The 16,583-nt window shown below is 39.3% G+C and overlaps 1 protein-coding gene across 2 annotated transcripts in view; it reads right to left on the reverse strand.

The window, feature by feature from the left end:
- Nucleotides 1-2,150: 2,150 nt before the first annotated feature.
- The window catches only part of LOC121285551 (RNA-binding protein EWS-like), a 29,680-nt gene continuing 15,247 nt past the window's right edge, over nt 2,151-16,583 (reverse strand). Inside the window, exons 9-17 of one of the 2 annotated variants that reach the window (XM_041202080.1) lie at nt 15,495-15,529; nt 14,899-14,934; nt 12,276-12,448; nt 12,067-12,196; nt 11,793-11,984; nt 4,692-4,812; nt 4,506-4,600; nt 3,970-4,189; nt 2,151-3,732 (exon numbers count right to left, since the gene is read on the reverse strand). In XM_041202080.1, the coding sequence (XP_041058014.1) occupies nt 3,693-3,732; nt 3,970-4,189; nt 4,506-4,600; nt 4,692-4,812; nt 11,793-11,984; nt 12,067-12,196; nt 12,276-12,448; nt 14,899-14,934; nt 15,495-15,529 (1,042 nt within the window). In that variant the 3' untranslated portion in view covers nt 2,151-3,692. Of the gene's footprint in view, nt 3,733-3,969; nt 4,190-4,505; nt 4,601-4,691; nt 4,813-11,792; nt 11,985-12,066; nt 12,197-12,275; nt 12,452-14,898; nt 14,935-15,494; nt 15,530-16,583 lie in introns of both variants that reach the window. The other variant, XM_041202079.1, reaches the window with a different exon arrangement.

Genomic DNA, 16,583 nt, shown 5'->3' on the forward strand with positions numbered 1-16,583 from the left:
TGGCATCAAGGAGCCCCAGCAAAACTGGAGTCAATGGGAATCAGGGGGAAAACTCTCCACTGGTTGGAGTCAAAATTAGCCGAAAGGAAGATGGTTGTGGTTGGAGGTCAATCATCTCAGTTCCAACACATCACAACAGGAGTTCCTCAAAGCCCAACAATCTTTAGCTGCTGCATCAATGAGCTTCCCTCCATCATAAGTTCAAGTGGGATGTTCGCAGATGATTGCACGATGTTCAGCACTATCCGCAATGACTCAGATACTGAAGCACACTGCGTCCAAATGCAGATGTGGACAACATTTAGGCTTGGGCTAAGTGGCAAGTGTACAAGTGCCAGGTAATGGCAATGACCAACAAGAGAGAATTCAACAATCTCCCTATGACATTCAATTACATTACCATTGCTGAATCCTCTACTGTCAACATCCTTGGGAATTACCATTGACCCAAAACTGAGGTGGACCAGCCATACAAATACTGTGGCTATAAGAGGTCAGAGACTAAGAATTCTATAGGAAGTAACTCACCTCCTGACTCCCCGAAGCCTGTCCACCATTTAAAAGCACAAATCAACACTGTGATGGAATATTCTCCACTTGCCTGGATGAGAGCAGCTCCAACACCACTTGAAGCTTGATACCATCCAAGACAAAGCAGCTTGCTTGGTTGACACCCCATGCAACACCAACACACAACAGCAGTTTGTACTGCCTACATTGCAGCAGCTCCTTTGACAGCACCAACCAAACCCACAACCACTGCTATGTAGAAGGACAAGGGCAGCAGATGCATGGAAACAGCACCAACTGCACGTTCCCCTCCAAGCCACACACTATCCTGACTTGGAACTAGATCGCTGTTCTTCCACTGTCACAGGATCAAAACCCTGGAACCCTCCCAAAAAACACTGTGTACCTACTCCACACAGACTGCAGTGGTTCCAGATGGCAGCTCACCACCACCTTCTAAAGGGCAGTGAGGGATGGGCAATAAAAAGACTGGCCTAGCCAGCAACACACACATCCTGAGAAAGAATAAAAACTTCTGGATCTAAAGGAAGGTTGAGGTCACTAGGAAGAGGAGACGGGGCTGTGAACAAGGAATAACTGCAACTTAAATTTAGGGCTATACAATTAATATTGCTAATTAATTCAAAAGCAGTGTCAGTGACCAGAACACAAGGATTCCAACTGTTAGCACCTCAGCAAGAATGTTGCAAGGGATTAATAATAGCATTACAACCTTACTTCCCAAACATAACCTAAACTCCGCCTGGAAGTTACAACATTGACTGCTACCACATTTTTGTTTCTGACTTATAGAAATTTAAGCTGCACAGTTTAGAATAAGATCCCAATGAAAATTTTGCACTGACGGTAGCATTGATATTTTTTGATAAGCACAGTCTCTGAAAACAGCACTAAAGTTCCATCAGGCAGGCTCACTATTTAATTGTGAAGCTTGGAGGAGTTCTTCTGCAGCCAGGTTTGAGTTTTTCTTTTTCCCCTGCAAGTATCTTAAGCTTAAAAAGAAATTATTGACAGAGAGAAAACACTTACTGGAAAGCTCCAAGCAGAATTTATAATTGGAAAAACTGATGTCATCAGACAAGTTTGAGACCTCTAAAAGGCTGGCATTGACCAAACAGAGGGAGTGAGCTGAAAGAGACCAACTTGCATAAAGTACGCCAATAGAAGGTATGAAAAATAAAGCACTTATTGGCTGAGAAGATGGTGGTGGTCAGCAATTAACTACAGTTCTTTCCTCTTGTGGACTGAAAATGAGTGATCTTTGAGCAAAATTCTGTTTTTAAAAGGAATTGATAGGTTTAGGCACGTGTCAGTAGGTTGGAAAAGGAGGAGGGAAAAAGAAACTGGGCCAGAATTAAAAATAGTATTTAAATCAGTGCATCATTTCGTGAGCCAAGTGCTATCAAGAATATACCACTGAAAATTCAAAAAAAGGACTATTGTGTAATGCACATTCCTTAAAATTACAGACAGACTAATTGAGCGGCAATGCTGTAGCTCAACTCACTGAGGAATTGAAGTTGAGCTCTTTTATTACTTCTGTAAAGTTAGCCAAAACAATACAGGCCAAGGCTGAATCCAGAAACAACAGTACACATTACTGAACTAATCACACCTCAGCCAATAAAGAAAAACTTTATTAATCAAGTTTAATCACTTAGAAAAATAACAGCAATACAGAACTCTAATGGTGAGAGAGAGTGTGTGTGTGTGTGTGTATATATATGCATGGGTGTGTGTGTGTGTGTGTGTGTATGTATGTGTGTAGGGGGTTTGGAAATGGATCCAGACAGTCAACTTTATATACTGTGTGCCTAGACTACGCGTGGCAAGCATTATTCACAACCATAATGCACATCACCTTTATTATATAACATTCTGCAAATGTAACTGTAAACTTCATAGGCTTAAGCAATATTCAACAAATTGTTGTGAAAGGAGAATTTAAACAGTACACCTATGAAGTTCAATCTTAAAAATCAATGTTCCAATAGGCCGTTTACCAAAACAAATTATTTTTTCAGATGTTATTTTAAACAGAGTATCCGTTACGGCAAGCAGAGTTTCAAATAGTGACTTATAACCAATAGCTGATGTGCACCATTTCTGACGAGTGAATCCATAGTTAATTTTGCAACAATTATCAAGCACTGGAATGTCAAATATTTATTGAAATGACAGGTTACCAGTCCATTGTCTACTGACAAGTTAATATTTCAGATAAGGAAACTAAAAATTGGTATAATTAGATTTAAAATATAGAGCACAATTTGTCAAGTGTCAGAATATGCCCACATCAATACTCGAGTCAAAGTAAACCTAAATGCTCAACACCATTACTAGTTTTCACAGGTCAAATGTACAGAATACCTGGGTCAGCAAGACTGACCACTGAAAAGCAGCATTATATGAAGAATTTACATGGCTACAATGTTGTGTTAATCACTGAAACTAGTGATTAAATATGCTTAAGTGACCTATCAATCTGGGTAGTCCACAACTCAAATAGTAAATGCTTTCACATCATGCATTATAATCAACTGTAAGCATTTTGTTTAGCTGTCAAAGTTCTTTCAAATATACAAAGTTGCTCATTTTGAGGGGGTCAGGGATATCAATAATCATCCAGTGTACTTTTGGATTTTCTATAGTAATAACTGCACATGGAATTTGTAAAGAGACTCGTGCAACGATTTTTTTAATAGCCGTTGAACTTTTTAATTAAGCCGCAGAAGCTCAGTTCAGTGTTATTCAAAACTTTGCAACTTGTGTACTTACTTCCACCAATGTGGAACGCTATTTCAAGTTACATTGAGCAGAATTTCAGGAAGCCACACTAAACAGAGCGACTCAGCTTTTTATTGCAGTATCACCATAGTATAAACAGAACAAAAGCTATGCACTGTACATTTTTGTTTTGCATGCTCTTCAGGATCTCGTTCACATCATTACATTCACCTTGACAAAAGTAAAAATTAAGCGAAAAGTCACCCTAACATGAAATTTACTTCCTGACTCGGCTATATCCACTGAAAAACTAATACAATACCGAAATATTGCCGTAATGTTGTTGCAAACAACATTATAAATACGGAATTACAAATTTAAAACATTTTTAAAAAATATTTGTTGTAGTAAACAGAAAACCAGATGGGTCTACTTCAATATGGTCTCTCCCGGCGGTCCTGGCGACGGTCACCCCTAAGAAGAGAGACAAGCCATTAACAATTCACTCAAAAATAACATGAAGATTGAGCTACCGTCATTTACAACAGCCTCTCACAGTTGCTTAAATGAGTAGTCCCTAGTAAAAGGAAATGCCTGTTCTAATTCAATGGACTGCACAGTTGAAGTATGAGTGTTCAGATAGAATACATTAACTTAAGCAGAAATGCACAAATTCCAACATTTATATATTTTAAATGTTGGTCAACTTACTTCCTATCCATTTTTCCTGGTCCACCTCTGCCACCTCTGAAGCCCATTAACTCTCCCATGGGGGGACCACCAAGCATGCCTCTTCCACCTCTAAAGCCACCTCGGTCACCACCACGTCCACCACGGAAACCACCTCGGTCACCACCACGTCCACCACGGAAACCACCACGATCCATAAGGCGGCCACCTCTCATCATGGGGCCACCTCTCCCACGATCACCTATGAAATCAAATCAAACCAAAATGTTCGGTATGAAAAGGTCCTCAAACACTGTGCACAACTCTGGAGGTGGAGAAAAGACGAAGAGAAAATATTGCAGTAAGACAATCTTCATAAATGGACGAAACTGCCAGTACTGAAGTCTCATTTTTTTTTTGAAAAGTTATTAAAATGCAACACAAGACAAGCAAAGGCTCAACTGTTGCAGTATATATTGGCTCAGAAACCTCATGTTGGCAGACTGATGCCAACTAATGTTCACATTAATCTAAGATATGTAAAAAACATATCACCAGCCATTATTAAATTAACTCACCAGAAGGGAATGGTGGTGGGAGAGGACCATCTGGTTTTGGAGCCTTACACTGGTTACATTCAGTTCGCCAGGCAAAGTTTGAATTCCCACAAGTTCTATAAATGGAAAAGAAGCAATGCATTACATCCAGTAAATTTTGGCATTAAAGTTGCCAAAATGTGAAAACTCAAACCAAACCAGACATACGGGTTGGGGCATCGCCAGTCACCGGCTCTCTGCTGTGTATTTCCTCCAGAAGGTCCACCTCGACCACGTGGACCTCCTCGCCCACCAAATCCTCCTCCTCCTCCTCCACGGCCCATGGGTCCTGAAATGAAGGACACGAGTAGGCAATATTTACAGCCAACTTGTCATTCAATGTGCCATAACCTGTTTAATGGGCATCTGCAGCTCTCAAAATTATGACTAAATTAAATTTCATTCTGCAGATACACATTAAACCAGTCAAGGTAAATACACAAAACTCCAAAGTAACTTTTGTCTGGCTACCACATTTAATTACAAAAAAGGTAATTTAAAGCTCCCCCACCTGAGTTATACGAACGATACCATTGACTAGCATTTCAAATTAGAACCACTAAATTAAACTATAGACTGAGACTACAGATATTAGATAATAACCAATCATATTCTGAATTTTCTGCTGCTACTCAACCTAACAAGGTTCTCGGGGAACACATTTAAGTTACTTATATTGGAATTAAGGCGGTATTAATTTGCAACTTTTTATAATGTATTCAGCTATCCACAATTATTGTTTTACAAAAGACAAGTGATTACGGTTACATTACCCACAAAGATTTAGTATTTGTATGTTAGCAAAGATGGATTTTAATGAGATATCGCTACCTTTCAAACGCCATTCTATTCCCTACAACCATCCTTTACCCACAAACGTCAGAAGTAAAATCAATCCCATTTTGAATTGGAGAATACAAAAGGTGTGTAGTTTCACAACACTATCCTGAGTATGTTTTATTTTTATTGCTTTGCTAACTGCTACCAAACTGACTGGAGCAGCTGTACCGGAAAATGTATACACTCATAGTCCTAAATGCTTTCAAGTGATTGTAACCCAGGATTTAAATATTTCAAAAGGCAAGGCTGAGAGCAGAATGGAGCAGTAGTCACTGAGTTGAAGATTATGACACACAGGGGTAAGTTTACAGATAAACATTTAATTAAATTCACCTATAATGTAAACTAGATCAATTAAGCAGTTAAAAAACTAAAAAGTCATTGATTAATCAAGTTAAGTACATACATATTTTATTCATTGATTGTAATATGAAATTATGGTGTTTAATCAGATCTAGGGAATAATGTTAGAGCAACTGTTCTGAATTTTTATATCTCTCAGATTTTAATTTAATGTAGTGAAGTAAAACATTTATGTTCAAAACTAAAAAATAAGCTAAGTTGAATCAGAGAGCCTGGAGGTAAGGAAGTGTGAACATCAGGGAGCAAGGTTAAAAAAAAACCCAAATGTGACATGTGCATAAGAAAAGGAGCCGAGTGGTGAGTAGTCTAAGTTTATTTCTATTAAATTAGTTAATAACCTAATGAATCAGATTGCACCAGCTAACTTGTCCTCTAAGTACAATACACTTGTCAGGACAGTTTGCGAATGCATTGACAACATGTGTATTTTTTCAGCAATACTCAAGTTCTGTACCAGCAAACAACAATTAGCTTAGGACTGTGCAGGCAGAGGGGGAAAATGGGTGAATGTCAAACAATCAATAAATACCAGGCAAGCAATGCAGTGCATCCCTCTCTCTCCCCCTAACAGGCATCCATGGAACAATAGGTGGCTCAATTTCACAAGGTGGGGGAAGAAAGGGGGAGTTTAAAAAAAAGTGATAGGAGATTCAACAGTATATCCCTTGTCTCCCTGGTACCAGGGTGTCAATGGACAGCTGCAGAACATTCTGAGAGGGAAGGGTGAACGTCAGACTGTGGTTCACATCAGTATCAGCAAAGGTAGAAAGTGGGATGAGGTCCTGCAGGCACATTTTAGGGAGCGAGGAAAGAGGCTAGTTTAAGCAGAACCTCAAAAAGTAATCACTGGACTACTCAGTCATGCACTAGTACAGAAATTGGTAGTGGTGGTGGTTTGTGGGGGGGGAGAGAGAGAGAGAGAGAGAGAGGAGAAGGGGGAGAGAGAGAGAGGAGAGGAAAGAGTAGACAGCTGGAGAGAGGATGCAGGAGGGAACACTTTAGATTCCTTGGACATTTGAATCAGTTCTGGAACAGGTGGGACCTGTACAGGCCAGACTGGCTGCATCTCAGATCTGGAATCAATGTCCTCATGGGGTGGTTTGCAAATGCTTCTGAGGAAAGAACTTAGTTGTCACAGAAATGGAAACGAGAGAGTAACATTAGAAAGAAGGTGCACAAAAAATTGGAAGAGACAGATAGCACTAGAACAAAAAGTAGGGAATTAGGTTGGGTGGTGTCAAACCAAGAATACAAGGTGATCTAAATTAGTTTTACAGTGCATATGTTTAAATGCAAAAAGGGTGGTAAATAAGGTTTATGAGCTGCAGGTAGAAATAGTCACATGGGAACATGTGGTGATAACAGAAATGCCTAAAAAAGGGCAGCTCTATGTATTAAATATTCCTGGATACAAGGTGTGCAGGAAAAATGGCAATATCAAGAAAAGAACCTATCTGGTTAAATTTAACAAACAATAGAGGTGTATTACCTAACTGGGTGTATTTTAAGTGGTAAGAATGTGGAAAAGTAAATTTTCAGGGAAATTAGAGACAATAGAATAATGTGAGCTTTAATTATCCTAATATACCATTACCATCTCAGTTTATAAGGGCAGTAAGGGGGAAGAATTTCTGAAGTCTGTTCAAGAGAATTTCCTTGACATTTCTAGCCCAAGGAGGCATTGCTGGATTTGGTTCGGGGAATAAGGTGAGATAGTGGATCAAGCCAGTAGGGAATCATTTAGGGAACAGATCGTTGTATCATAAGGCTCCTTTCTACGTCTAACCTAAAACAAGGAGCAATTCAGAGTAAAAATACTTAAGAGGACCATAAATGGGTTGAGAAAAGACCTTTCCCAGCTAAATTGTATTCAAAGATTGGCAGGCAAAACTGTAAATAGTGGACTGCATGTAAAGAGTAGATTTTCAGGTACAGTTGAGGTACATTCTGAGGGGAAAAGGGAAACCATTGTCAGAACTTCCTGGACGATGAGATAAAGAATAAGCAGAAAAAGGTGTATACCAACAACCTGATATCTATTACAAAAGTGAGAAACAAGATGAGTATAGAATAGTTGAGAAGAATAAAAGAAATGAGTGGCAAAGAGGGAGTATAAGAGACAGCAGTTAACATGAAAGGTAATGCAAGTCTTTCATAGGAACATAAATAACAGGATTGTAAGAGGAGGGATGGGGATGGTTAAGGATCAGAAAGGATATCAGGCAGTATGGCATTGGTACTAAATGAGAACTTCGCACTCGTTTTCATCAAGCAAGATGTTGCCATGGTCATAGTTAAAAGGAGGTTGTTAAGGCACCATATGGCTAAAAATGGATAAAGAGGTATTCGACTCTCATAATTCAAATGAATGAAGTACAAAATGTATGCTTGTTTTCTGATTTGTTGAGATTTCTATTAGACAAAAGGAAAAAATTAAAAAAGGTGCTGCACTGGAATGAATGGTCTTTAAAATGTTCCAAAACACAACAAACAAACCAAGCACGTACAGTGCAAGGGAGCCTCCGAAATCCGGGAAGTTTGAGGATTAGACTACTCAATGACAGAAGATTACGTGGAAAAGTAGACATTTTGAACGAGAAGCTCGGAGCAAATATGATGCCAATATGACTTTCAAATGATGAACCTTTCATTAGTTGCAAAAAAGGTACAGGAAAATAATCTGATTGCTCATGGCTTTAAAATGTTACACTTATTTTACATCATCCTGGTTGGTTCTTAATCCAGGGCATTAAAAAGGAAAAATGACTTTCCGACTACACATGGAACAAACATCAAAAATCAGTATCCTTATTCAACCATTTGAGAGATGCATTTTGTACAAAAGGAAAACCTACCTTGACCTGAGGTCTACTAAAGCTTGAAGAGAGCATCAGATTGTACACAAGTTTGCAGCAAATTTCAGGAGCCAAATGAATCCAGACCACGTTAAACTAACATCCCTTGTTAAGGGGCAGGGGTGAGTGGGTAGACAGCAGTATTGCTGGTTTAAAGATCCAAGAAATTCTTAAAAATTGATGCTTTTTCACTGTTGCAAAAGGAAAAAAAACTGGATGCCTGGCTATTTGCTTCAGCTTTGGTGGTGGTCCTAACTTGCCTTACAAGCTCCTAAGCCTAACTATAGTATGAAAAACAGACCTTCAAATGCCTTCTTCTCATGGTAGATTTTCAAATTCAGTTTGAGGGTGAGCAACTCAGGTCCCAAACCAGTGTCCTCCACTTAAATAAGGGCAATTACAGAGGTAAGAAGAAAATTGTCTAAAGCAGGCTGGGAATATAGACTAAGGGGAAGGTCAGTGGCAAACATTTAAGCAGATATTTCACAATGCTCAGCAAAAATTAACCCGGTCAAAAAGGACTCAATGAGAAGGATGAACCACCTGTGGTTAACAAAATGTGGTCAAAGAGAGTATCCAATCAAAAACTAAGGCATACAAAGTGACAAAAACTACTGGTAGGCCAGAGGATTGGGATTTTTTTTTTTTTAGGAACCAGCAGCAGATGACTAAAAGGCTAATAAAGAGGGAAAAAATTGATGATGAAAGTAAATTGGCAAGAAATATAAAAAACCCAGTTTCTATGGGTGTATAAAAAGAAAAAAAAGAGTAGCTAAAGTGAGTGTGGGACCCTTGGAGAATGTGACTGGAGAACTGATAATGGGCAACAGGGAAATGGCAGATAATTTAAACCGATATTTTGCATTGGTCTTCACGGTGGAGGACACTATAAACATCCCATAGATATCAGATAAACAAGGAGCTAATGGGAGGAAAGATCTTGTAACAGTCTCTACCACAAAGGACAAAGTATTTGACTAATGGGACCAAAGGCAGACAAGTCGCCAGGACCTGATGGCCTGCATCCAAGGGTTTTACAGAAGTGGCTGCAGAGATAGTGCAGGCATAGGTCAAAATATTCCAGAGCTCACTGGATTCCAGGAGAGTCCCAATAGATTGGAAAACCGTTAATGTGACTCCCCTGTTCAAGAAGGGAGACAAAAACCAGGAAACTATAGGCCAGTCAGCCTAACATCTGTCGAGTGCAGGCATAGGTCAAAATATTCCAGAGCTCACTGGATTCCAGGAGAGTCCCAATAGATTGGAAAACCGTTAATGTGACTCCCCTGTTCAAGAAGGGAGACAAAAACCAGGAAACTATAGGCCAGTCAGCCTAACATCTGTCGTTGGGAAAACAGAGTCCATTATTGAGGAAGTAGCAGGACATTTAGAAAAATAACGGAATCAGAGTCAACATGGTTTTGTGAAAGGGAAATCATGTTTGACAAATTTGCTACAGTTCTTTTAAGGATATAACAAACAAGACTTGATAAGGGGGAAATCGGTAGTGTATTTGTATTTCCAGAAGGCATTTGATAAGGTTCCACATAAAAGGTTATTGCACAAGATGGGAGCTCACGATATTGGCGGTAATGTATTGGCATGGATTGAGGATTGGTTAATACACAGATGACAGTCGGGGTTAATGGTTCTTTTTCAGGTTGGAAAGGCATAACTGCCACAAGGATCAGTCCTAGGGCCTCAGTTATTTACTAACTATATTAATGACTTGGAGGATGGGACAGAGTGAATGTATCCAAATTTGCTGACGAAACAAAAATAGGTGGGAAGGCATGTCGTGATGAGGACATAGGTTGAGTGAGTGAGTAAAAACTTGGCACATGGAGTTTAATGTAGGCAAGTGAGAGGTAATGCACTTTGGTAGGAAGAATCAAAAGGCAGACTATTATTTAAATGGTGAGAGACTCCAAAAAAGTGCAGTACACAGGGATCTGGGTGTTCTTGTACATGAAAAACAGGTTAGCATGCAGGTGCAGCAAGTAATTAAGGTGGCAAGTGGAATTTTGGCCTGTATAGCCTAGGGTGTTGGATTTAAAAATAGGGAAGTCTTGTTCAATTGTACAGTGTGTTGGTGAGGCTGCAGCTGGAGTACTGTGTACAGTTTTGGTCGCTGTATTTAAGAAAGGATATACTGGCATTGGAGGCAGTTCAAAAGAGATTCACTAGGCTGATTCCTGAGATGAAGGGGCTGACTTATCAAGAGTGGTTAAACAGGTCAGGCCTTTATTTATTACAGTTTAGAAGATTGAGGGGTGATCTTATTGAAACATACAAGATTTTGAGGGGACAGGGTAGATGTTGAGATGATGTTTCCATTGGGGGGGGGGCAGAATCTCAAACTAGGAGGCATAATTACAGAATAAGGGGACATTTGAAACGGAGATGTGAAGGAATTTCTTCTCTCAGAGGTTAGTGAATGTCTGGAATTCTCTACCCGAGAGTTGTGGAGGCTACATCAAAGTATTTAAAGAGGTAGATAGATTTTTGAAATATCAGGGAATTGAGGGCTACGAGGAGCTGGCACAAAAGAGGAGTTGAGGCCTGGGGCAGATCAGCCATGATCTTATTGAATGGTGGGGCAGGCTTGAGGGGCCGAATGGTCTATTCCTGCTCTTATTTCTTATGTTCTTCAGTTGTAGTATTGTTGTTAAAGCTTTCTAGAGATATCCTGTGCTCACACACTAAAAACAATGTTTTTGGCTGGGAGGCTTATTTGCTGGAAGGGCCAGAATATTGTTGAAGATTTGAGTTGTGGTATTCTTGCTAGTAACAGTGGATAAAACAACAGAATGGCATCATAGGTGTCATCCACTGGGGAGGGGACACAATACTTAATTTCAACTAGACTACATACAGAAGAGCAACTAAAATGTAGCCAGCAACTTCTGAGTATTCCAATCTACAAAACTGAAAAAGACTTCACTAAGAGTCACATATTTCAAACATCTCAAATGTTGAAAGCCATAAACACTTATTGGTGTGAGCATGCACATAGAATAGGAAATGAAGTACGGGCTAAGGTTCACACTCAGCTGCAGAAGGTGAAGAGACCACTTGACCAAAATAGCTAACTCAAAAGAATAAAGGTCTAGCTTCCTTCTTCCCTCATCCAATTGGAGCTATGGAACTACAAGTAAACTGGAACTTAACATAAAAGACAGTTTCTGAATAAAAAGCAAAGTGGTATTACCTGGTCTGTAATGTAAATTCTCACCTCCTCGACCAGGGAGACCACCACCTCTTCCATCACGGAGAGGTACACCACTTCGCATATTATTAAATTGCAATGGTGGTGGTGGCTGTTGCAGTTGCGGTTGTGGCTGTGGCTGCTGCTTCTTTCTAGCCATAGCCACCTTGATTGGGTTTGTGTCAAACTCCTTACCTGAAAGGAACAAAAATTACTATAAACAGAAAAAGAGGCAAAAATTTTCTGTTTCAGTATAAAATGACAAAACAAAACTTACCATCAAACCATTCTAGAGCAGCCTTAGCTGAAGGAGGATCATCATATGACACAGTGGCTTCACCTTTGGGTTTTCCAGTCTCTTTGTCAATGTATATGTTGATCATAGGCTGTCCAGTTCGCTTGTTGATCTGAAGTGTACAGGTGCAAAGTTAATGGCTATAAATACAAAGCAGGCAGCATCAGTTGATAGCACAAACTAACACAAACCTTTATAGCACCAGTTTGCTTGAAGAAATCCAAAAGCCTTTCTGGAGTTATATTTTCACCCAAACCTTGCACATAAATTGTATCATTCTCCACATCTTCCTGTGGAGCTGCCGTTGGGGTTGGAGTTGGAGTTGGAGCTGGAGCTGGGGGTGGTGGTGGTGGTTCAGCGGCTGCTGCTGCAAAGAAAGTGTATAATAATTATTTTTTAAAAAACAATCCAAAGAAAGGAGACAGGTACACAGCATTTCCCAAAGGGGAATTAATACCCATCAAGCAGGTTATAGTTTAAACTTCTATTCCAAAGTGCCATCAATATACTGCTGTGATGACCCCAGCTATCGTGCTGAATGTGAAGGAGAGGGCCATTACCATAAGCTTTTAAAACCAGAGTTACCGCCAGAGTCTTCACATACATACTAACAAATCAAATCCAACAATAACAACCATTTCCAGTATGAACCTATTGCAGAAACCTCACTGAAAGAAAAAAAGGAATATGTAGGATAGAAGAAATGGTGCTTTTTCTCTTCTATAGCGAATTCTCTTTTGATTGAGGACTGAAGTAGTAATGGAGAAGGAAGCAAGCTGGTTTTACTTTTATGAAACATAATACAGACCTACTAAAGAGCACTTTAAAGACCCCAAACTGTTTTATTTTAAATTTATTCTTTCATGGATGTGGGAGTCACTGGCAAGGCAGCATTTGTTGCCCATCGCTAATGGCCCTTGAACTGTGTGGCTTGCTCAGCCATTTCAGGGCAGCAGTTAAGAGTCAACCAAAGTGAATCACAGAACTGTGGACATGGAGTCACATGCAGGCCAAACCAGGGAAGGATAGCAGGTAAGTATTTCCTTCCCTCAAGGACATTAGTGAACCAGATGGGCTTTGACGACAATGTTAATTTCATGGCCACCATTATTGAGACTAGCTTTCAATTCCAGCTGTTATTAATTGAATTTAAATTCCACCAGATTTGAACCTCCTTTCCTCAGAGCATTAGCCTGGGCCTCCAGATTACTAGTCCAGTGACATTACCACCACATCACCCTCTCCCCTTTACAACCGTTTGAATTAAATGCACCTGGCTAACCTAAGTTACGCAAAGGCGTGTCATTAAAAAGAACACCATCAGTTCTTGACAGAATCAAACTTGCATACACAGTTGCTGCAAACAAGAAGTGTGTAGAAAAAAAAATGAATTTCCCCAGGTAAGAGAGAAAATCAAACAAGGATCCAGTGATTTACTGACTAATGTGGTTAAGAACCAGATTTTACACTTCTCTTTTTCTGGGGTATAAAGTTATTTGTATCTAATATGTTATTTGCCTATATGCTTTAGATTACACATCATATACATTAATGGCAGCCCATGGAGGTAATAATAATCTTAAAGCCAGCAGAAACAAGGGTCATGTAGCTTCCATCCTGCTTCACCCAGTCTACTGCTGAAGCCTTGGTCCATTCAAGCCATCTCCAGTCTTGACTATTCCAATGTTCTCCTGGCTAACACTCTATTCTTCATAAACCTCACCTGGTTCACCCATCGCTTCTGTCCTCACTGGCTCCCGTTCCAACTGTCTCAAATTGAAATTCTCATCCTGATTTAGAATGGTCTCATTCCTACCTCTGATCAATTAACTTCTTTTGCTCAGCATTGGCCATCGTGCCTTCTGACACTTATGGCCTATGCACAGAAGTTATTCTACATGTAAAGGTGCTGTGGTTGAATAGGTCTACAGATATTAAACGAGGGTTTAGCAGGAACGAAAAAGATCATATGGGAAAATGATCTATTCCAATAAGCCAGAGCAGTGATCAGCGCTGGGTATTACTACATTTATCTAAACACTCGCCATCCTGACTTGGAAATATATCGTTGTTCCTTCACCGTCACTGGGTCAAAATCCTGGAACTCCCTCCCTAACAGCGCTATGGGTGTACCTACACTACATGGACCACAGCGATTCAAGAAGGCAGTTCACCACCACCTTCTCAAGGGCAACTAGGGATGGGCAATACATACTGGCCCAGCCAGCGAAGCCCACATCCATGAATGAATTAAAAAAAGCACTGGGCAGGTAATGGCACAATTCAGTTCAGTGGATGCAAGGTTTGCTCACAAAATGCCTCATGATACAAGTGTAAAAAGTGAACCCTTTGTAAATAGCTATGTTAGCAAAAAGTATGGGCCAGATAAGTTGAGGAAAGAATTTACCAAAGTACAGAATAGGGTACAAGAACCAGTCATGAACAGCCTGAACAAACTAAAATTAGATACAATCTCCACTGCTTATTGCAGCGTGATTTGCCTACTATACATAATGGCCGACATAATGTCTGACAGGTTTTGGCCCAAATGGCAGAACTGTTAGCGTTCACCTTCATTACTCTTCTGAAACTGAGAACAACCTTTAGAGTCCACACAAGTGCAATTACATGAGGAAATCCAAAATTTGCTGTCAGTGACCCTACACTTCCCTGTAGGCCGCTCATTTAAGTCCCAACATCCAGAGTTACTCAACTATTATAAGTAAGGTGAAGACAAAAGGAATAAAATTTTAGCACAAAATAATAAGCAAGCAAGACTATATCTGTATCCTAATAAGCTATTAAGATCATTACCTGGTTCAGGCTCTGGAGTTTCTTCTACAGCTGTTGCTGGATGGGAAGGAAAGAAAGCAAGAACTACATTACTTTGCATTCCACTGACCCACTACCTTTATACATCCAGATCTAAAATTCCAGCACCATTTTTTGGTTATTCATTCAACCAAGATGCACTGCAAATGCAAGACCATATCACGTGAAAAAATATCCAGTGAAATTTAAAATTAAACAGTTTTACTTTTAAAAAAATAAACCCTCCCCCCATTAAGTTTTTTTTAAATAATAAACCATTTGGTACTTTATACCACTTCAGTTAAGTGGTCGTTGGCTTTCTATATTCATTACCAGTATCAGGTAATTTGAAACCCATTTTAATGCAAACCCATCACTCAAGTGATTATTCACTTTATACATCCATATTCACCACAGTATCAGGTAATTTGAAACCCATTTTAACACAAACCCACTTTTAATGCCAGCAGGTGACACCAGTATATATACATAGGCGTTGAATTTTGTATACAAGAAAATTTTACTACGCAAAACATTTTTCCCCCACAGACTTCAAACACAAATGTATTTGACTAACCATTTTAATGCTAAAAACTTACCACCAGGCTTACTGAAGCCACCCCGGTCGACACCGCTGCAGGGACAAATATGAAGAAATGAAGTATTCCCTTAAGCCAGTACCTCTTGAGCCTAAGGCTCAATGATGAAACTCGTGCCTCTTTTAAAGCACTGGTTAAGGCCTCTGAAGTTTCACCAGTTTTCATCTGCGAGTTTGCCTTTCTTCATAGTAGTTCTCCTAAAGCTTTCGTACACCCTCCAAAACCATATATACCTTCACTGTTTGACTTGCCAGTAACAGGGTTCTCAACAACTAAAGTTGGTGCATGCAGTTTTATAACAGAACTGTTAAGCAACCATTAAAACTATGTTTTACATTACTCTTTAACGTCCAATTAAATTACATATTATTGTATATAATAAATACCATGTTTACATTACAAGTGTACAATACCATGCTTTTATGTATTACTCCACTTGCATACACCATACATATTTTTTTTGTCCATACATATGTAGAAAACGTGTCTAGTCCCACTTTTCAATATGCTGCCGGCTCAGTCAAAATAGTTTAAAGTATTGAAGTGTAAACAAGGCTCTCACTTTGTAACCTGTAGCATATAAATGCGACAAAGCATGTTAACATAGTTTCCATATTCAAGCATTTAAAAATAATTACTGTATTGGCATAATTAAAACTACATTCTAATACTTACCCGCAGACAAGGGAGTGAAAGCAGTATCGTACTGCTTAGGCTCTGTATTATAGTTTAAATTCTTCCACAGAAGAACAAACTTGTAACAAGTTATGTCAAATGGCAAACTGCTCATTGGGCATTAACTACATCCACTATAGCCCAACCCCAAAGAAAAAAGGGATTATATTCAGCCAACCCACCCTTTAATCACCCAAAATAATATTTAAATAATCAATCCAGGTAAAATGCATGTCCTTCCATCCCGGCCCCTAAACTTATTTCATTCTCTTACCTAGGTTCTTTTTATTTTGTTTTCAAAAAAAAAAAATTCACCTGCTACCAATGCACTCTTTTCTCAGGTTAAATAGTTTTATAATTATACTATTTCCCATAATTAAAAAAATCATAATTTTAAAAACTCAAATCTACTCC

This window comes from Carcharodon carcharias, chromosome 13, assembly GCF_017639515.1.
Source record: "Carcharodon carcharias isolate sCarCar2 chromosome 13, sCarCar2.pri, whole genome shotgun sequence".
Classification (NCBI taxonomy): domain Eukaryota; kingdom Metazoa; phylum Chordata; class Chondrichthyes; order Lamniformes; family Lamnidae; genus Carcharodon; species Carcharodon carcharias.